General features: G+C 41.1%; 1 protein-coding gene across 1 annotated transcript in view; it reads left to right on the top strand.

Annotated features, from left to right (window-relative positions):
* Positions 1 to 349: 349 nt before the first annotated feature.
* The window catches only part of itpr3 (inositol 1,4,5-trisphosphate receptor, type 3), a 67,900-nt gene continuing 44,823 nt past the window's right edge, over positions 350 to 23,426 (top strand). The window contains exons 1-5 of the mRNA XM_026154035.2: positions 350 to 487; positions 568 to 907; positions 20,224 to 20,294; positions 22,856 to 22,977; positions 23,257 to 23,343. Of these exons, the coding sequence (XP_026009820.2) occupies positions 816 to 907; positions 20,224 to 20,294; positions 22,856 to 22,977; positions 23,257 to 23,343 (372 nt within the window). The 5' untranslated portion in view covers positions 350 to 487; positions 568 to 815. The remainder of the gene's footprint in view (positions 488 to 567; positions 908 to 20,223; positions 20,295 to 22,855; positions 22,978 to 23,256; positions 23,344 to 23,426) is intronic.

The raw sequence follows: 23,426 nt of genomic DNA, 5'->3' as shown, positions 1-23,426 counted from the left end.
TATTTATGATCAAATATTCTGACCGATTTTTGATTTGAACCGTTTCTGGCTACATGTCACTAAACTCGGGAGCGCACGGACACGTCCTGCAGGCTGCCAGTGCACGCGTCACACCGGCCTCCGAGCTCGCGTTGCGTTCACTACACCCGTGTGTGTGTGTGTGTGTGTGTGTGTGTGTGTGTGTGTGTGTGTGTGTGTGTGTGTGTGTGTGTGTGTGTGTGTGTGTGTGTGTGTGTGCATTTTTTATTTCTTGAAGCCGTCTGTCAGTCTTATCAACGCCTTAACTCACTTCCTGGTTTTTAGTACCCGAGTCTTCGGCGTGAGCGCGCGAGCGTGCACACCCCCACCACACACACACACACTGAGAGGGAGGGACGGAGCAGGTCGCGTTGCGTGTCTGCGCCTCTGTGTGAACACTTTAACCTGCGGCAAGATCTCCACGCAGATGTTTCCTCCGGTGCTCCGCACGGCCTCTCAGCAGACTCAGGTACGGATCAGCGGTGGGCCCCCGTTGCGCTCCTGTTGTAAAAAGTTTGCGAGCTCCTTCAGAGTGTTTTTCTTCCACAGTTCGCTGTCATGCAGCAGCAGCCGCCGGTGAGTCCTTGAAGGCGGCAGGACTGAAGCGGGGTGAATGTAAAGAGGTTCCCCTGAACTCTCAGGACTCCAGCCCCTGCATGCGAGGAGGAAACTTTGACTTTCTTCGCTGCTTCTGAACTTCCACACACGGAGAGGAGAGGACAGGAGGGGGGAGAAAGTTCCTCTCTCTCGGCTCTACCTGCGGGTTCCTCTCGCTGTTGAAATAAATCAGCTGCAGAATGTCTGACTCTGCATCCAGCTTCCTCCACTTCGGGGACATTGTATCCCTGTATGCCGAGGGCACGGTGAACGGCTTCGTCAGCACGCTGGGGTGAGTGTACCGTCACTGTCATGTGCTCTGTGTGCACTTGTGCGCTGTGGAAATGACTGTGAACACCTCCGTTGTACTTCTGTGTGCACACATCCGTTAACAGCCTGAGCGAAGCCCCCAGCTTCATTAAAACCTGAAGATGAGGAGTTTAAACTGGGTTCTGTAGATCGACACGTGGCTTCAGGTGTCAGTGCTCAGCGCTGAGCCGACACAGTGTTGAATGATTAGTTGTTGACTATCCGTCCCTGTGAGGAAGAGACTGGGAAGCATTCTTCCATCAAACAACATCAGACTCCACTTTAATCTTGTTTTCTTAACTTTGTAAAATAAAACATAACAAACAAACACATGGAAGTAAAATAAAATTAAAGGGTTTATATTTACTGGCACAACAACCCAAAACAGGAAAAAGATAAATAACAATGGATTGCATTTATATGCGCTTTTTGAGACTCTTAAAGCGCTTTACAATTCCACTATTAATTCACACACTGGTGGAGGCAGCTACAGTTGTAGCCACAGCTGCCCTGGAGCAGGTTGACAGAAGCGAGGCTGCCATATCGCGCCATCGGGCAGTAGGTGAAGTGTCTTGCCCAAGGACACAACGACCGAGATTGTCCGAGCCGGGGCTCGAACCGGCAACCTTCCGATTACAAGACGAACACCCAACTCTTTGAGCCACGATCGAATATTGTTAAAATAATGAAGAAATATTCTTTCTTTCTTTTTCTTTTCTTTTGAGCGGATTTATGTGCACTAGTCTCATCTCAGTTCAGTCTGATAATATAACCGGAGCTGACAGCAGCATTAGCCTCCTTACAAGCTTTAAACCAAACAGAGAGGGTTGTATTGTGAGTGGAGCATTTCAGTGCTCACTCGCCTGACCATAATTTGGCACTTATGTTTTTTTTAAAAAAGGATGCAATACCAGACATGAAATAAGTCCAAACTAACTCTCCTGATAGCAACAGGTGCACTGCTGCTGATGCATGTAAAAACACAGAGCACCATGCAACATAATTCAATGGAATTAAATAATATAACTTGTTGGCCACTTGTCACCATAACCATTACAGCTTTTTAAGAGAGGACTGGACTGATATCTGATACACTGTTCCTTAGTTGTGTGTACCTGGCTTTTAGGATGTGTAGTTCAACCTTGTCTAATATAGTAATAACAGTTTACTGTTTGCAGTAAGGGCTGTTATATAGAAACGCTGACCTGGAAGACTGAGCATGTATCAAGACAACACTATGATGTCATTGTGTAAATATGCAGTCATTGCTAGTACATGTATGTTTCACAAAGTATTGTGTTTTTGATATTTGCCCTGTTGAAGTGAATTAGTTGTGGATTATTAAATAGTGTGATTAAACTGTGAGTATGCTGTCAGCGCCGGTTTCCTCTTCAGATCCACATCAATGCTTCTGACTATCATGAATTTAACCTCTTGTTTGTCTCTTCGCTGTAGTGGAACTATTTGTCATATTATGGTTAAAATATGACTGATATATATGATATACTGCCCACCACTGATTGTGAATAATATCCATAAAGAGACATTAAAAAAGCCTGAAACAGAGGAGTTATTATAGGTCTACGTGCATCAGGAGCAGCTGCTTTAATGCAGAAAGCCTGCAGTTAAAGAAAAAAGAGCAAAGACAATATTTGCATTTGCAAAGTTTCACAGGTGATGGAAAAATAGTCCGTGCAATGAACTGCTTTATCCAGAACTCCAGAGACGATAGATTGACTCTGAGGTGAAGAAGTGTACAGGCTCGTCAGTGTTTTGAAAGAAGGAAGGTGACATATGCGCATTTTTTGTTTTTGTGGAGAAGCTTCTGTGTGTGTGCTTTTCCCTGCAAACAAAGTGTGTTTTTGTGAAAACATACCAGACTTTGTCCTGTGCTGCGAGAACTTGTTGAACATATTTTTTAAATGAAGGCTTTGAAGCTTTTGGTTTTAGATTGATTTGGGCAGTGTGAGAATGAGTGACACCCACTGAAAGCAGGTGGTGCAGGTCAACAGTGGTGCATTGTGCACCCACTGAGTGTATGTTATGGATGGACATTGCTTTCAGGTCTGAATAGTGAAGCCAGTTTAGAAGTTTTTAGAAACTTTCTAATGGCCAGCATCAGTGGCCTTAATGTCTGCTTTGATGGAGGTTAATATGAAAGCAGCCCTCCTGCTCTGGGACTTGTGTAGCGTTAGCATCACCACTACAGCAGTAACAGTACACTTTATTATAAAGTGCCATAATCACATCACTGAATCTAAATGGATCAAACTGGACCCTTTTTCACCTTATTTCAGGGGGAAGGAAATCCCCACGGTCACTCAGTGATACCTTACATCTGTAAGGCGACACATGAACAAAACAGTCTGGATGAGAGACCCCGTTAAGATCCCTATCACCAGGGCACCGTGAGATCCCACCTACTCAAAAGTCAGATGGTTAATAATGTTCTTACAAGAGTAAATTTGTTACTGATGTCGCCAAACCTGTTTTAAAACTTTAACTCACATACTTGATCAAATTTGATGCAACAGTAATGCTGGCTCATTTAAGTCCTAATGATGCTCTAGAAATGCGTAAAAATTCAGCAGCCACCATTGGACCTGTGGGACACTCCAGCAGGACCACCTTCAGTATCTCTGCCTGACCTGACAAGTCTGTCTTTCTGTTGCTTTAGCAAGCAAGTTGATGACTAGACATTTGCTAGAAGTCATTATTCAGCTGCAAGAGTTAGTTGTCCTGGTGTGAGGCCCCTTGAGGGGTGGCGGTTTTAGGCTTTTGGACAGACTGAAATAAATAAATACATGCTATTATGAAGAAGAGATGCAGCTATAGTATCTTGCAGAAGTCTTGAGCAACCTACTATTTAGTAAGTTCATAATTCCATCAGTTTTGAAAAAGATCTCCAACACCACTGGTTGTCACGTAGCCCCAAACCATAGCAGAGCCTACATTGTTTTACAGATGGTTGCGGATGGTGGTTGTACTTTCCTGTTGACGTCCTCCATACATATCGATGACAATTTGAACTAAAAAATTCAAATTTAGATTCACGAGTCCTTAAAAGGTGTTGTTACCGATGTTCAGTTTAGTTGTTGTCACAGTAACTGGCATACCTCAGCCTTGGTTTGCTTCCTTAAGAATGGCTTCCTGACAGCCAGCCTTCGCCCGAGACCACTTGAAGAGGCTTCGGCAAACAGTAGGTAGAACTGGATCAACTCTAGGGCCAGAAGCAAACACGCACCACTGTGTTTTTATTGTGTTGAGAACTACCCTAAGTATCAGGCTCGGTGACATCCCTACCCTCACCTCCTGTGTGATCAGCTATAGATAGATCTTCAGTCCTGCCACTTCTTTGGTCCTCCACCTGTCCACTTTCCAGCTAATAGCTCTGTGGGAATTTCCTCGTTGGTGCAAAAATACTATTTTAATCACTGTCAAACAGTTCTTCTCAGTTCTTGAATCTACAAAAACTTTTTTCACCGTACTGAAAATGAGTGAAATTAATCAGAAAAACAAATAAACCCCCAAATGACATTAACCATATATTTCAATAAGCGATTTCAACAATCAGTGCGTTCCTGTTATGAACCAAAATGTTTCTGCAGCATATCACAGAGTATTGACTGTGAAGTGTGTCAAGCATCTTGTCTTTGCCAAAAGGGTTTCAGAAATCAGCTAGAGTCCACTAAAGCCCTTTGTAGGTCGAAAGTCTTAATAAGTTACAGGGAGAATGGTCGTGCATGAAGGCTGCTTCAGAGTTAATGCACTCATTACACACCTTCCAGCTTTTCTGCTTGTATGTTACATTTGTTATCGACGAGATCAGAAGAGGAGTGCAACCAGGAAAACATTACTTTATGTTTTAGTGGTTTCTGATTTTTACTAACTTTCTCTTACATGTGTTATTTCAATAAAATTCAAAAATTACAGAAGATTGAAGTAAAGAAACTAGAACAAGTGCAACATATCATCTTTTTCCTAATATTGTCCAGAGTCTTCTGGAATTGCTGATGTTTCACTATCTCCAGCACAACCTTTAACACAAACATGCTGCATAGGGTAGCGGCAGCGCTGTCTGATTGCTTGGCAGGAAAAGGAAGTGATACTCGGCATGTCCAAGAGAGATTTCCATTGCCAGTTTGTGCATTTGTCCCTGCTGTTGTTAATGTTCGCTTTATGAGGACTTTGTGTCTGGTCAAAACTTTCTTTAGGTTCAGATTTGTTTTTCAGGTTAAGATTAGAATCAGTATTCAGTAACAATAGGGAGGCTTTCATTTTTGCGTTATGGTCTTGAGAATGTGTTATGTCACAGAGTCCTCACAAAGATATATGTACCAGCGTTTGTGTGTGTTTCCTGTACCATGGTCTTACACGCACTCCTTTGAATTTGACTCAGTCTTGACCTTTACAGCTTTATTCATTGACTGCCACACTGATCTGAACAAATACAATAAAAACTATAGGTCACCCTTTAATAATTATGGTGACGTCACAGGCAAGAGTCATGTTTTGCCCACCCATTCGCAAGGGGAGCTAGACAAAATTAGGCAGGTAGTTTGAACATTGTAAGGGGTCTACCTCTAATCTTCAGGGCTGAAAGGAAGCCAAGTAGGAAGTGCAACAGAAAAAACTTCACTTTCTTCAATGGCAGTTGAGGCAGGGTGTAAAAAAGAAAATCCCCATATAGTCCCAGATGAAAACGTCCAGCTTTACAGTGTTAAAAAGAACGTTTATAACCTGGTACAACATACTGTTTTGGTGTTATCTGTATCTATATCCCTCAACTGTACAGGATTTTTTTTAACTGACAGGTTTTTCAGCACAGGCAGTTGTAACTGCTTATTATCTGATGGCTTTACCTTTCCAGGAGAGAGTCAGATAACATATTTGTGTTGCTGGTGCCTTTTGAAGCATTTGAAGTGTTCAGGTAGAGTTCTCTGGAAATAAACATGGCCTGCTGTGAAGTACAGTTTGTCTGCAAATTCAGTTTAGGTGAGCAAAATTCTTAAATTTTATTAGTACTCTACAGTTTCAGTGTTAACATTATGGGCTGGCAGCAGTCTATTCTCTCATTCAAATATGGTCATTTCTGGCTTCAAATAGTCAACACAACAGCAGTCAACACTGAGACTTCAGAATGGGACTTCACCAACCAACACATATGGTCCATATAGTCTAAGCATGAACCCGGGGACTCTAGTAAACTCTGCACCTTTCCTTTCATACAGGTCCAAATTCACATTCTATCATTTAATAGCTAGCAGGGGGGTGGCTGTAGCTCAGGGGGGTAGAGTATAGGGGTGCAACGATACACAACATTCACGGTTCGGTTCCATACTTTGGTGTCACAGTTCGATATTTTTTCGATACAAAAAAAACGTTCATGCCTTTTTAATTTGTCATTTATTAAAATTATAAATATATATTATAACTCAAAAGTACAGTTTATAAATTTAATGTTGCTGAAACAACAATATAATAAAAATAAACAAATCTATCTGATCGAGAAATCACTCATGTTTGGAAAAGAGAGTTTATTACAGAGAAATGTCTCTTTCCAAAATAAATGCTCTACTATCCGCTTCTTCTGGGCTATATTCTCAGCAGCATATGAAACATATCAGGTCCCCATAAGGAGAATCCTGTGCTAACGGCTGTCTAAATGACTCGGTTAAAGTTTGTAGCATGCGTGCTTGTTGTTTTTGTCTGCTTCCACTTGTCTTTGCACTAGGATGCTGTCGGCGTAAATGTGCAGTCATATTCGTTGTGTTCCCACTAGTGCTGTCAGCGTTAATCTCGTTAAAATGACTCTAATGCCATAACGCGGCAAATGCGGAGTAGTCGAGCGCAGATCCACTGAGCGCTCAACACAGACAGCATCGTCAGAAGAAAAGTTAATAAAATAAATTGAAAATGTTGTATTGTTCGATACATATGCGTACCGAACCAAAAGCACTGTATCGAACGGTTCAATACTGATACATGTATTGTTGCACCCCTAGAAGAGGAGGTCATCTACTGATCAAAAGGTTAGTGGTTTGATCCCTGGCTCCTCCAGTCTGCATGCCAAGTATCCTTGGACAAGATACAAACCCTAAGTTGCTCTCCGATTCATCCAGTATGAATGTTAGCTAGGAAGCTAAAAGCTTAGAAGGAAGTGTTGGTGTGACTGGGTGAATGTGGCATGTTGTGTAGAGTGCTTTGCGTACTTCGGGAGAGTAGAAAGGCGCTATATAAGAATCAGTCCATTTACCAGAAGGCTTCATTAACTCGGATTTTAAAATGTCCACATCAGGAATTCCAGACATTTCATGCAAGTCACCATATTCAGACTTATACACAATGGAAAACATTTATGAAAAAATGCCTTCAACTATCTGTATTCAAGACCCCCAACATATTTAGTTTATTGCATTATAAAACAACCAAAGTCAACAAATGTTCAGATTTGTGCAGGTGGAAGATGAGAGTGTTGGGACTTTATTTTATCACCAATGAAGGTGACTCTAGTATAAATTCAAAAAGTTTGAATTTTACTGACACTCTAATTTTCCACAATAATGTGAAATTCCCTTTATTGCCCCTTATCCTAGTGTCCACTTATAGTACTGTAACAAAGAAATCTCCTGGGCCCAAATAAAGCATTTTTAGTATAGTCCCACACTATAAAATATACATCTGTAAAAATGTAACCACAACAATTATCCATATTTTCATTCTATGTAACCTTCATATCAAAACAGTATCAATGATGTCAAGTCCCCAAACGTCTGTGGTTTGGATAAGCATTACACACTAATGTCGACATGCTAACTGCTCAGTAGTTTGCCCATGCTAGCATCTTAGACAAGAGAAAAGTAAATATTTCTGCACTTCCTCCACCCTTTAATCAAACAAAAGGAACCTGACCTACCTCAAAGTCTTGCAGTGAAAGAGAACAAAAACACGGTCAGAGTTGAACATTTATCCGTTTGATGGAGGGTTTAACACACAGTTGTTTTCACATTTTATTGAACTATTACTTAAACAAGAACTCCTTTAAGATTAAAATCTCTCTCCGGGGAGACGTGGCCTGGAAAGCACAGAAGGAAAATGATAGAAATTGACCAGAACAAAACCAGACATGGGACAATAAAACAAAACAAAAAATACAAAAAATACAAAAAATAACCAAATAGAGAAATATGAGCATGTAATACAAAATCCCTTATTACAATAACAGTTGCACTTTACAGAACCAGTTTCTGAGCAATTTGTGGCAGCAGTTTTTTCTCTACACTCCATTTGTTTCTGTATTTCTGATATCAACTTTATGTCACCAATCTGTTTTGTTCCAGTGTGTCGAACAACTTGAGTGGGCTTCAGTGAGCACCAACTTTATACCCATCTTTATGATAAAATAAAGGGCCACCTGGTTCCCATCCACTAAGGTGGATGTAGTCACCATGGTGCCAACCATTCATTACTGAGGTCCCATTATGAAGCTGTTGTCATATACATATACTAAGGGAATCAATCAAAAGCAGGATTATTTTCCTCATGAACCGAGATGGGGATGGTGCTGTTTTGTTTTCTGCAAGTATTTGCATGAAAATGACAACACACTCTTGAAGAGCACAAAGGCCTAATCTAATCTCCTTTCATGCCACTCATAAGCCAAATGTGGCACAGTTGTTGATTTCTTTGTTTTATATACCTTAAGGGCCACATTTTGATGTTTTGGCATGTGTGTGGCTTCTGTTCACTCTTTACTTTGAGACATTTGAATAGGGAGTTCCTGCCAGGTGAGACAGTGAGTGAAGTATGAGTGGATGAACCTACTGGTTTCCCTACAGTCAAATTCAGCTGGATCAACACAAACAGGATTCAAACAGAAGCACTGAGCTGCTGAGGTAGTAAAGTACAACTACTAACAACACACTGCAGACACATGCCATCTTCGCTTTCTCAGAGAGATTAGTTAGTTGTCTCCTTCCCAGAAAAAAGATCTACTAAATAAACATTGTGAGAGCAACGTGTCAGCCTGCGATCATGTGATGGTCACAGGGGAACGCTACGTAAATGTTGAAACATCTCCGGCTCTCCTCCCTGCACACTAATTCAAAGCAGGTGGTGAGTAATGAGAACAATGAGCTGAAACATCATGAAAAAACTAGAATTTTTCTGGTATGCAAAACAACAATGGAAATTACAGGGACACTCCCTACTACAAGAATAGTTGAAGGACATATGTAGAGATGCTTCAGGCGGTTTTTGAGTGTTTTAGACCATTTTTTGGTAAAATACCCGTTCTTACCTTTTACAGAAGCAAAAACTGCAGTTTCATCGTAGTTACATTTTAATTTCAGTTATGGGTTCCAGCAAAAATAAAAAAAAAATGGAATAAAAGATGATTTTGAATTGAATCCCATTTTATTTACATATCGCCAAATCACAGCAACAGTCACCTTAAGGCCCTTTATATTGGAAGTTAAAGACCCTTCGAAAATAGAGAGAAAACCCAACAATCTGTCTGATTGTTGGATTCCTCTTCACTCACGGCGGATTCCTCTTCACTCACGTCTCCATCCGCCAGTTGCCATTGCGAGCTGGCCTCACCAACTCCCCGCTGCCACGACCACTGGCGATAAGGAAAGGCTGCTCTTCATAGAGGATTCACGCTCGGGGAGACTTTTCTGTTTGGCTCCCAGAAGAGCCTCGGGAACTCTTGCGTCGTCTTTGCATACCTCCACAATGGTATATTATTTAATCTTAAAAAAAAAAAAATTGGAGATTTCCCGCGTACCACCAGAGAGAGCCCAAGTATCACTAGTGGTACGCCTACCACACTTTGAGAAAGGCTGCCATAGACCACTTAGCATTCATCCACATGTTGACTGTTATATTGCTCTAATAAGTCCCATGATGGCTAGGTGACTTTCAGGGTGCTAATGACACCACAAATGATGCCACTTGAGATTCAGCACTTTGGACTACTCAGCAGTTTCACCTCCTGGATGCCAGAGTCGAGCCGCTGCTCCTCCGCATCGAAAGGAGCCAGTTGAGCTGTTTCGGGCATTTGACAAGGATGCCTCCTGGGCGCCTCCTGGGTGAGGTCTTCTGAGCATGTCCCATTGAGAAGAGGTCCCGGGGCAGAGTGATTATATCTCTCGACTGGCTTGGGAACGCCTTGGTGTTCCCCTGGACAAGCTGGAGGAGGTGGCTGGGGAGAGGGAGGTCTGGGCTTCTCTGCTTAGGCTGCTGCTCCTGCGACCCAGCCTCAAATAAACGGAAGAAGATGGATGGATGGATGGATGTGGAGAAGATAGGACCCAAACCCAGGACTCACAGCTTGGTGAAGGCTGGTATAAAGGAAATGTGAACATATGGAAAATAAACAGTTCACATAAACAAATTGAAAACCATGGATCAGTGACCCATGAACCCTGACAATTACTGTGTTTTGTGTTCACTTGCTGCACTTTACTCTTCTGTCTGCAGCTGAGTTTACTAAAGTCACTTTGGAAAAGGATCTGGTCTCTTTGGTTCAAAAACTGAACCAAGGAGATTTGAGTTGTCACTCAGCATCATTGAAATCTGTGGCCTGCCAGTTCATTTGCTGTTTTCTGGGAGGGAAACATGGAAAACATCTGTGTTTATTCAAACACCTGGATCCATATTTAAATGTCTCTCCTCCTGCAGCAGAAGAAGGAGGGACAGAAAAACGAAACAAAAAACAACTATTGCCTTGGCATAAATACTGTTAAAACTACTGCAATTAAAATTTTCTCCATGTCAAAGAAGCAAAGTTAAAAAGGACTTTTCTCTATCAATCAAACCATCTCCACGCCTGACTGGGTGCAGTCAAAGCAGAACCACCCAGAGCTCCACCCGGCCGCTGCCTCCAGTTGTGCTGGTGTTCCAAAGCCAGTCAAGGGGAAATCTCTGGGATGGAAGGAAGCCTGAAATGAATTCAGTTTTATGAAGTATTATGATAGTGAGCTGTATTTAGGTCAGTGAATAGTTTTCGTGGAGTCTTTGTTTTCTTTGTTTTCTTTGTTTTTTTGTTTTTTTTTCATGTTTCATATTTTGATGGAGTTTGACATATGGGCTGGTGAAAACAGGCATATGGATGCTGTTTTTTTCTTTTATTTTGGTTAAAAAAAAGAGCTGAGCTTGAAAATAAAGCCCCCAATTTCTGTTCCTACTCTGACCTATGGCTGTGAGTGTGACTGATGAAATAAGATTGACACAAACAGGAGAAATGCAGTACTCAGCATTAGATTGGCAGAGGGCCTTGGTCATTAATAAGAGCTCAGAATAGAGATGCAGTTGTGGTGGTTCAAGCACCAGGATGTGTGCTGGGTGCCCTCTAGATGAGGTGTTTCAGACATATCCAACTGGGAAAAGGCCTCATGGCTCTTGCGAGATGGGGTCTAGGCCTCTCCGCTTAGACTGCTGCTCCTTTAAATAAATAGCTCTTATTTCAGTTTCAGATCAATGCACTTCATTAATCAACATCTCTGATCTACTGCTGTTGGGCGCACCTGCAGATTTCTGACTTTCTACCATCATTATATACAATTTATACCCATTTTATCCTATTTACACTGTAAGCAAATTAAAAGTGAATCTCTTAATAGCAGCAAGCTAACGAAATTGGAGGTTCAGGGATTGGATTTATTTAGATAGACTGTGTGAAGGCCTTTGTATGTCAGTCCTGAAATCGTTGTTTCTTAAAATGTGGTCACTTGTAGGGGTGCAGAGCATTTCAGTGGCTAAGTCAACACACCTGAGTTTGTGTGAATGGAGCAATCAAGAGCACAAACGTCCTGAAAGACATGCACACACCTGACAGGCAGACAAAGGGACTCACCGTTCCTCTTCCCTGCTGCTTTTCTTTCCCTCCCTCTTTTTCACCATTTCCCTTCCCCCAGTCATGTCTGTCCCGTATGTAACAACTGAAAATAAAATAAAATAAACAATAAAAACAAAGGTCAATCAAATGGACCAGTAAGGCAAGGCCGGGATGGTGCACTTGGTAAAGTACATCCGCTGGGCATCTTTCTCGGCCTTTAGACAACAATTATGATGACAAAACAACCAAACAGGACAGGCGGGCAAAAAAAAAAAAGACAAAGGGACTGATTGGCTGTTTTTGTAGCTACGCTGGTATCACTGGGGGGGAAGAAAATCCCACCTCAAGAGTAGAAAGAAACATAAAGAGGATGTCTGGAAATCACAGCAAGTAGATGCGGCAGAAGGAAAAAAGGGAGAAAAGAAAACAAAAAGGGAGGCAAGGGAGGACTTTTTCAAAACTAGGGACAGTTTTTTTTAAAGAAAGACAAGAAGAGAGGATTGGAAAATGCCAGCAGAAAGAGAGGTGGAAAGAAAAGACAAAGGAAAGGAAGGAAAAATGCAAAATGCAAAGGAAGAGGACAATGATAAAACAGAGGAAGGAAAGACAGAAGCAGGAAAACCGAATTTACTAAGAAAAACTAAGAAAAGTTTTTGTTTCTTTCTGCTTCACCTCTGGCTTTGTCAGGTAAGGGTGAATAAACTTTTGCTAGAGTGAACTAAACCTGATTTGTGTACCTACCCACTGGCATTCAGCCGAGTAAACAAATGAATGAACGAACATGACAGTAGCCTCTGCACACCATCCATCCTTCCTCAGTTTGATTGTTTGTTTGAAGTGAGCTTATAAAAGCAGCTTTGTGACTGATGAGCCACAAATACGTGGACGTTGGAGCTTTTCACAGCCATTTTGCGGACACCTGATTTGTCTACAGGTTGTGGTTTAGTTTGCACCACAATGCAAAATATTATTCAGATAATGATGGTCGCTATGAGAGAGCTTCAAAACAAGCTTCTTTTATACACTCAGTATAATAATGCACAACAATGATGAGTGTGTCATTTTATACAGTCATGATAAAGGTGAGATCACCTTTTCAAGATTTTCCTTCAGATCAAAGACAAGCAGATGGAGAATCAGTGAGTCAGTGTGTTACACGTGTAGACATGTTTCCATCACTGCAGGGGACATTTCCTGGAGACTTAACTTAAAATGAACCTTAAACCAGGTATTCATTCTTAAATGGAATAATTACATTAACGGGAATTGCTTTTAATCTCCACAAAGGAGTCAAGCCCCTACAATAGGATGTGTGACACACTGGTATCCTGCTGAAAGTAGTTAAAGTGCAAAAGTAATCCCGCTGTGCACAGCCTCAGTGCATGAATGTGTGTGTGTGTCTGTGTGTGTGTTTTGTAGTCACATAAATCTGTTTACACAGATTAAATGAAGCAATTTTCATAAAGTAAATTCAAAGATTTCATTGTTAAGAATTTATAATTGAAGGTGAAGATAATTATATTTTATAAGCTGAAATGAAGTTTTGGAAATACAAGTGTGTATTTGCATGTGCATGTGTGTGTGTCAGACTGCCAGAGGTCTTTGTACGTCTGTCTCCTGGTGTTTCCTAAGCAGCAATAATAACAGGGATTTACTCTAATGAGCACACGCACACGTGGAGTCATGCTCTGCATAGTCAGCTGTCAGCGGCAGATCCTTAAATAGTCATATTTAACACAAAAATCACCAAAAACAGAGAAGACAGACCCAACGGATGAAGCTGTATTTGGTTATGGAAAGTTAGAGCTCCATCACCTTACTTAGTGAGGTTTTGTAATCTGCTGAAACTTCAAGGAAGGTTGAAATATGTTGCAGAGGGTTTTTTGTTTTGGTACGTATGCAAGATGGATGTCACGACACCATGACATCCATCTTGGATTTGGTTGTGAGTACTGCTCTTACTGAAATTCACTGCCAGAGTAAATGAGTCAAAGTAATTTCATGTATTATAAAACTTAACGGTGGAGATATATTAGGGAGTAAGTCAATATTTTGTAACTGGGTCAGAGCAGCTACACACCTGCAGCCCTTGTGGGGTGTTCCCAGTCTGCAGTGGGAAGAAATAGTGTTGAATCAGTGACACGGTCACGGATGACCAAGGCTCACTGATGCACATGGGGAGCAAAGACAGGCCCGTGTGGGCCTATAGTAGCTCAAATACTCAAGAAGTTAATGTTGGTTCTGATAGAACGGTGTCTGAATACACAGTGCAGCACACTCTGTTGTGCAGGGGCTGTATAGCTACAGACCAGTCGGGGTGCCCGTGCTGACTAGGGCTGCCACAAACGATTATTTTGATAGTCGACTAGTCACCGATTATTTTTGCGATTAGTCGACTAATCAGATCATGCATCCATTGGACGTACAGCGTACAGCTTATTGCACCAGCAGCATCTGCTCTTATATAACTATCATTAGCTTACAGCTTTAAGTGTTTAAGGTATGTGCTAACTAAAGACAAGATGATAGTTTATTAAATTTTAATGAAGTTTGCAGATTGTTTCAGTGGAGTTTAATAAACTCAGCCGTCTGCTCCTTGCTATCTAAAATATAACAGCACACCGGAGTAAATTCTCGCGCATCTCACACTTTTAACATTTATTCAGCTGTGTAAAACCTATAACTTTAATCTCAGCCAAACCGATTCACTCACTTTTCAAGGCACCCAAAGCCCTTTACAATTCCACTGTTCATTCACTCTCACTGGTGGAGGCAACTACAGTTGTAGCCACAGCTGCCCTGGGGCAGACTGACAGAAGCGAGGCTGCCATATCGCACCCTCTGGCCAACACCAGTAGGGGGAAGGTGAAGTGTCTTGCCCAAGGACACAACAACCGAGACTGTCGGAGCCGGGGCTCGAACCGGCAACCTTCCGGTTACAAGACGAACTGCCAACTCTTTGAGCCACGATCGCCCTGATCGCCCAGTGGAAGAAAGTGGCCTGGTCTGATGAATCATGTTTTATTTTTCATCACGTGGATGGTCAAGTGTGTGCATTACCAGGTGTTGGGTGCTGGGAAACTTTGGGTCCTGCCATTCATGTGGATGTCACTTTGACACACAGCTTCTACCAATGTATTGTAGACCACGCACATCCTTTTGCCTTCCCTGGTGGGTGTGGCGTTTTTCAGTGGGACAATGCGTACTGCAACAAAACAAACATGGTTCCAGAATGCTTTGAGGAAGAAAAATCTGCATTTCAGGTGTTGACTTGTCCTCCATATTCTACAGATTTCAGTCCAAATAAGCATCTGTGGAATGCGCTGGACAAACAAGTCCAGTCCATGGATGCCCCACCTCCCAACTTACAGGATTCAAAGGATCTGTTGCTAACATGTTGGTGACAGGTAACACAGCACACCTTAGGGATCTAGTGGAGTTGATGCCTCGATAAGTCAGGCCTGTTTTGGCAGCAAATACACACAGACACAGTGTTAAATGTCGCTAGACTAATGGGCAGCACGCGCTGACATTGTTGCCCTGCACTTTGGTCTTCGCATGTTAACATTGTGGTGCGTTTATGCTCATTATCTTGTTGCAATTTGAATCCCTCACCACAAAGATGCAAACCAGAGGGTGGAGCATGTCTCTGAAGAAATCAGTGCTGCCTTTTAATGGATAGGGTGAACTCCATTCACTGCAAGTTTCCAGCTCCATAGCTACAACTCCCAAGGCTTAAATACCCACCCCCCACCCCACTTCTCTTTCTGTTCTGCATGTCTTAGCCTATCCAAGTATTTCATCTTGTATTCTTTCTTTAGTCATCTAGTTCTTTTTTGTCTCTCAGTGAGGAAACCTCTTGGTCCATTTTGAGGACCAACTGATCCACTTTTTCTTTGTGGGTTTGTGGACTTACTTCCTTAGGAACCTGTAATCTAATCATGGCTGTGACTCTGTGGAAGCCCCTTACTGGGACTAATTTTCTTTTAGTTCTTCCACTATCACAATGCTACTAATCATAGTGTTTAAAAAGTGCCTTAAACATCCTTTATCTTTAATGGCCACCAGTAGCTTTTATGGTTGCAGACGTAGTCCATAGACTGTGTTGCATTATATGGGAAAACGGCTCCTTTCACCCCAGAAAACATTTGAACATGAAGTTTATTTAGTAAATTATGCTAATGCTTGGGTTCAAAAGGAGAACTAGCTAACTTGGCATAAGTTAATCACAAGATGTTAGCCACTGTGTGTGCCGTGTCCTCGCTTTCACTCAGATCAGCTGGTGAAAACTGGTATAATAACACCTCTTAATGTGCCTGCACTGACCAGTGAGTGTGTCACAGCGGTTAACTAAAGGAAGGCGCCGAACACTCCTAAATAAGAAAACAAAGATGAAATATATATCGTTGCTACATAAATAGTTGCTTCACAAGTCCATCTACACCTCACTGATAATAACCTTTACGAACAGTTCCAGTCTGGTTTCCGTCCTCTGCATAGCACCGAAACTGCTCTTATAAAAATAACAAACGATCTTCTTATGGCAGCTGATTCTGGTCTCCTCTCCATCCTTTTCTCCTTGATCTGAGTGCAGCCTTTGACACCGTCTCTCACCCCATTCTTCTTAGCAGATTAGCTTCTATTGGCCTCTCTCATACTCCCTTAGCCTGGTCTAAATCATACCTGTCTGACCGCACTCAGTTTATTCAATAAAAATCCTTCACTTCTCAGCCTTCTCCTCTGTCTACTGGGGTGCCCCAGGGATCTGTCCTCGGGCCCCTGCTTTTCATCATTTACCTTCTTCCGCTCGGACACATTTTTCGTAAATATAACATTCAGTTCCACTGCTATGCCGATGACACCCAGCTTTACCTCTCTACCAAACCTGACTCTACTCTTCCTCCACTCTTCTGCTTGGCTGAACTCAATTCCTGGTTCTCCTCCAACTTCCTTAAACTCAACAGCAATAAATCAGAACTTGTCCTGGTTGGCACTAAACTATCACTATCCAGAATTAATGATTTTTTCTCTCACTATCAGTAATTCGTCTGTTCCTATCTCTCCCTCTGTGAAAAGCTTTGGGTGTCATTCTCAACAGTATCAATAATGTCACACGTGCAGCATATTTTCAACTCCGTAACATCAATCGCCTCCGCCTCTTCCTCACTCCTCATGCCACTGCCATTCTTGTCCATAATCTTGTTATCTCTCGAATTGATTACTGTAACTCACTATTATTTGGCCTTACACAAAAATCCATTAACAAGCTCCAACATGTCCAGAACTCTGCTGCCCGTATTATTACTAGGACTTCCTCTACCCACCACATCTCCCCAATCCTGAAGCAGCTTCACTGGCTCCCGGTTAAAGTTCTCATTCATTTTAAAATAATCCTTTATACATTAAGGCTATTCATTCTCTCTTTCCACCATATCTCTCTGATTTAGTACAGATGAACTTCCCATCCCGGTGCCTCACATCTTCATCTTCTCTTTCTCTCTGTTCCTTCCGCTCGTCTGATTACAGTGGGGGGCGGGGCTTTTAGTTGCTCTGCCTTGACTTTGGAATATCTTACCCCCTGACCTCAGAAACATTACTTCATTCCCTCTTTTTAAGTCCACCCTCAAAACTCACCTGTTTAAAATTGCTTATGTTTAAACCTCTGCATGCTCTTAACTTTTATCTGTTACTCTTATTATTGTGGATATTTTTTTATTTTTTTTATTTGTTGTACAACGTCCTTGGGGGTGCTCTGAAAGGCGCTATTTTTAAATAAAATTTATTATTATTATTATTATATTCCAAAACTTAAATCGCTTCCACTGTGTGTTAGAAAGATTTTAAAAGTGAAGTGAATAAAATAGATAAAGGGACATCATTTCTACCATAACAAAACGTGGTAGAAGTTAATTTTTCTGGTGCACAAATAAATACCAGCTAGTTCAGATTGATAGTTGTTTCACACATACAAAAGGAATATTGATGATATGGCCTGTTTCTCTGGAACAAATGAATCCTCTAATACTTGTATAGAAATGTTCTCACACTGCACAAAAAACAGTGTGCAGGTAAAATTACCGTTGGAGCACCATTCTATGTTGTTCTTACCACTGTGCATACGCTAATCTAAACCAACATGCTTGCCCATTCTGCATCAGCATACTGTTTAAACATACAGAAAGTGCAACTGAAGAAACTGAAACAACAGCGTCAGAGAGGAGGAGAAAGCAGACTCCTTTTCATTTAGTATTTTTTTCTTTACCTGCAAGTTAATCTTTTGTTTTTATTTTTTGTATTTTAATTCTTACCGCTTTTTAGAAAATTGCAGTTAAGAATTAAAAATCACTCCTGTGTATTCCTACATATTCTAAATGTGAGGCATCTGTCCAAACGCTAAATCTTGGCACAAAGTGAGTGATGAAGCAGAATAATGATCTCAAGCACAGCAGCTGAAAATAAAAAGAATGAAGGTGTTGCAGTGGCCCAGTCAGATGTCCAGACCTCAACCTTAAGAGAGCTGTGTTTAAACAACTGCCCACAAACATCAAGAGATCTTTGTAAAGGAGAGCGGATTAAAGTTCTTCCACAACACTACGAGAGACTGTCAAACAGAAAAAGAGAACTTCTTGCTAAAGGTGCTGAGCGCTGAATCATCGTTCTTATTCACAAAACTGCACTGCTGAACTCCTATGAAACCTTTCTGTTTCACACCACTGTAGACACATATAAGAAGTGTGACTGTTAGCGTGGTCAGTCCCAGTATTGTTATTCTTCTGTTTGGTTCTAAATCATCTAAGCTGCCTATTATTTCTAGGTTAATGTCAGGAAACTAACAGAAAACAATGCAGGGCTATAAAGTGCTCTCAGACGTTTTGAGCTGAACATGCTGTCGATCAGTTTAATCTGTACCGATGGGGGCAGAGTCACCGCTCACAGCTTGTGTCTTGGCAGCACTGGTTGAAAACCTCCAACCCGTTTAATGAGAAAAGTTGTCTAAAAATAGATGCAGAGTTACCACAAACGTCTTCACGAGACTGCAGAGTGTTGCTTCCTGTCACCTCTTAAAATGACTGTGCTTCTGCTGTTCAACATATCAACAAGACATTTCTCACCCTACTTACAACTTTCCAAATTAGACCATCTGTGGGAGAAGAAGCTTTAATCAGTGACCTGTCACCAAACGCTACCGGCTGTTTTGTCAGATTTCACTGGAAATCAGTTTATCGGCATTGATCTCTGCGTAGCTTCACTGACAAGTGTTATATTTATTTCATTTATTTAGTTCCATTGTATTTCTAAGGTTTCGTTAACAGGATTGTATTGGAGTGTTTTTTTTTAACATTTTTAAGATACAAAGTAAATGCCACGTATAGTTAGTCAATTATTATAATTAATTTTAATTATTTTTTCCAAGTTTGTTTGTAATTAATTATTTAAATAAGATATAACTTAGAAAAGCATTACAACAAAAGTACTATTCTTCAACCCGACTGTCATTTCAGCTTGTTAGGTCATGTGTCTCTCTACAGTATCTACAATGTTGTCTCTACAACCTTCAAACTACAGAGCTGCATATTTCTGAAACCAAAAAAACCTACAGCCTCAGTCACACAGGTCAGCGATGCCCTCAGAAACCTCTGGTCACCAGGAAAGAAAAGGATGTGTATTCATTAACTGGAAAAAGTGCCAGAAACTGAAAGCAGGCGAGTGTTTGGGAGTGGGCACCTCCCATGGCAGGGGGGTACAGGTGATTGTGGCAAACTTCTAGTGACCAATCACAAGAAGGTTTTTGGTGCAGGACTGCATGCCTCTTTATGGCCAGCAACCTTCTGCCACCCCCGGTTAACCAGTTAGAGAATACAGTTTTTTCCCTACTGACTTGGGCAATTCACAGCAACAGACATCAAACTCACTTTCTTGGGGATTTTTTCCATAACAAGCAGCGGTCACCTGGCTGCTGCTGACTGGTCTCTAAGCCTGTCTAAGACCCTGACTTTTTGCCTTGTCATCAGGTTCCTGACATGAATTTTAAAGGGTGATTTTTCATCAGCAGAGCACCTGAGCGCCTAAAACATGAGATTTTAGTTCATGTTTTTTTCTTTTTGAGTCCCACTTAATGTCATGTCTTAATACGTGGTGATTTTTTTTATGTGGGATCTGGTGAAAACTCAGGTATTTAGTCTTACCTGGATGGTAAGAAAGGTTAATGTGCTTGTTTCAGACAAAGGATGAACTGAAGGGCCTCATCGAAGCCTGGTGTAAGATAAAGGATTTTTCTGAACTGTGAATCACACAAAACTACTTTAATTGCTTTACATGTATATAATTGCTGTATAACATAGAGCTAGAAATAAGCATAAGAAAAGTATGTAATGTTTACTTGTTGTGATGTTGTTGGGCTCTCCCTCTGGGTGACGCCACTGTTGACGGCATGTTTCCTGTTCTTTGTCTGTCTGCAGGTTGGTAGATGACCGATGTGTGGTTGAGCCAGCTGCTGGAGATTTGGACAACCCCCCAAAGAAATTCAGGGGTAAGAATGACTGTTGCTGTGTTGCTGTGTTTTGGATCAGTAATGGTATTCTGGTATTTATTTAATTTGGTATAAATGTCTGCTGCTCTATTTAAGTGATAAACAGATTCATGACGATGAATGAAACCTCCAGTGTGTTGTATGAAATATAAATGGAGTGCGTGTGATGTTAGTCCAGCTATGATCATCAGAGACCATTGGAGGAGAAGTTTTCCACCAGCTTCTCTCTGATGATTTCTCTCTCTTATAAACTTACTTCACCATCTGCTCTCACTGAGCAGCTGAACCAGTTTATAAGTGGACCACAAACAGTGACTGACAGCAAAAGGTTAAAAAAGTAAAAATCCAGAACAGACAGCAGCTCCAGTGTCTGATGATCAAACTTATGAAATTGTTAAATTGCATTTAAACATCTCACACATTTCCTCAGCATTACTGGTGGCTGATAAGAGTCCACATGGAAAAACAAAACCATCTGATAGCAAAACAAAGAAGCCATAAGAGCAGTGTATAGACTTAACAGGTAGACTGATGGACTGAAGTTCACTGTGCTGACTGTTTAAACTAATTTTACAAATAAATAATCTCTCTCTTTATCATAAGTCTTTGCCCTCGTGAACTATGTTCCTTTTTTATTTAAAATTTGAAATCTTGGCATTAAGTAGGTCACACTGTTAGCAGCTCTGACACATAAAAACTATGTCAAAAATGTATGAGAAAGTTCATAAAAGCCAATACGGCACAAAGGAGTGTGGACGCACTGTTAAAGATGCAGGAACACAACAATGGTGGGTAAATGCATTAATTTATTAAGAAATACATGCATTATTTGAAGTAAGAACACAGTAATGATAATATATAATAATGAATATAATTTGAATTATTAGATCAAATAAATAAAGCCATGTTCTGAAATATAAAGGTTGAAGCTGTTTCTCCAAATGTTTTTAACGCAATTTTTATATCAACTAAAAAAATCAACGGCCGTCCAAAAGTCATCATTGTTCCTTCAATTACACCCTAATTAAATACTATATGATTTCTCTATGGTTGTTTCAAAGCTTAGTACTCTATGTTAAGCTGATTTTTACAACATTCATATCCTAGTAAAGTTACACAGAGCAATTACACACAGGCAAATTCTGTTTGCTGTACAAACACACAGTTGGAACAGCGTGAAAACATACAGGATCTGCTGGAGGAGAGTCAATATTTGCCCGTCTTTTGTGCTCTTGCATCACTTCGCTCCAACTGTATTAGTTTTACTGAATGCTGCTCTCTCCAGCATTCTTTTAATTGCTTATTTATCTTGTCTAATTAAACAAAGTCTGTCTGTCTTCTGTGCACTCATTCATCGTGCCCACATGATGAATCCTAACAGTCATGGCGATGCCTCACATTTTCATTGCGCACAAATGTCTGCTGCTTCCGCTTCCATAGCACACAAACAAGTGGCTTGAAGTCACTTATCACTCAATTCTTTTTGGCTTGTGTTTAAATAGCAGCATAATTGGTCGATTTCTGGAAGCCTGCCAAAAGGAAACACTCAGTGCAAAATAATATTTTTGTTACTGATTAACCTTTTCAATATTTTTATTAACCCTTACATATCATAAAACAAGACAAATGTCCATCAGATTTTATCTCAGTATGTTATTAAATCCTTTGGGATTTAATAATGATGATCTTCCAGGGTTTTATGATATACTGGGGCGATCGTGGCTCAAGAGTTGGGAGTTCGCCTTGTAATCGGAAGGTTGCCGGTTCGAGCCCCGGTTCCAACAGTCTCGGTCGTTGTGTCCTTGGGCAAGACACTTCACCCGTTGCCTACTGGTGGTGGTCAGAGGGCCCGGTGGCGCCAGTGTCCGGCAGCCTCGCCTCTGTCAGTGCGCCCCAGGGTGGCTGTGGCTACCATCACCGATGACTGGATGACTGGATGTGTAAGGGTCCTTAGGGGCTAGTAAAGTGCTATACAAATACAGGCCATTTGCCATTTTACATCAAAGGAAGTCACTTATTACTCTGCTTAAATATGACCTAAAAAATAATAACAAAATGTTTCAAAAAAAAAGTCATCAGCATAACACAGATTGAGACCAGCATCTTGGTGAAACTGGTAAATAGTAGTGACATATAGACAGTAAGAAGTGAAGCTCTCCCCTGGTGGGCAGGCAGTGCATGTGCAGGGGGCTGAGTTTGAGTTGACCCCAAACCCTTTCATTCTGAGCATATCTTGTATATATTAAAGACTCAAAGTCAATCTTCCTAAAACATTTTAGGTCCTAAAATTAATCATTGGGAAATACCACATGTTGTTTTAGCTTTGTGGCCATTTTAAGCCCATAAACAGGCAGCACCCAGCATAAGGATTAGTTTACATTATTTTCAGTACTGATTCACAATCCATCAGATATTCCTGCTTAAATATGACATTACGTTTTTTTGTTATGTGTGTTGACTATACGGTGCATCTCTATATATAATTCCATCCCATTCTGCAGGCGGTCTTGTGATGTAATAACAAAGAAAGTGCCTTCTTCTTGTTCTTCTTCATCTTGCAGACTGCCTGTTTAAGGTTTGTCCTATGAGTCGGTACTCGGCTCAGAAGCAGTTCTGGAAAGCAAAACAAGCCAAACATGAGAAGGACAAGATTGGTGATGTGGTTCTGCTACAAAAACTACAGGTAACACACACATTTCAGCAGAAGCATGAGCGCATGGATGAAGCTAGGCTAGCTAACCTACGAGGACATCATTACTAAATCCCTTAGTTTTTGTGCGAAGCGAAACATATCTTAGATATTCTTGGGCACCATTGCACATCAACAGAGAAATATGACTACAGACTTGCTGTTGGTGGTTTGTTATTTGTCAAATTATACATCAGCCTGAGAGAGGGCTCATTGGCAGACGTTTAATTAGATTGAGCTGTGTTTAATTGGATTGAGCTGTGTCTGTTGCAGCATGCATCAAATCTGGAGCAGAAGCAGAACGAGACAGAAAACAAGAAAGTCCATGGAGACGTGGTCAAATATGGAACTGTCATACAGGTAAACGAATTATTTCTCATTCAAATGAAGTGGAGCACAAAGATTTGTAGACTATTTATGTGATTATAGACCAAACACAGACA

Source organism: Astatotilapia calliptera, chromosome 20 (assembly GCF_964374335.1).
Source record: "Astatotilapia calliptera chromosome 20, fAstCal68.1, whole genome shotgun sequence".
Taxonomy (NCBI): domain Eukaryota; kingdom Metazoa; phylum Chordata; class Actinopteri; order Cichliformes; family Cichlidae; genus Astatotilapia; species Astatotilapia calliptera.
This window is presented reverse-complemented; position numbering and strand designations above follow the sequence as displayed.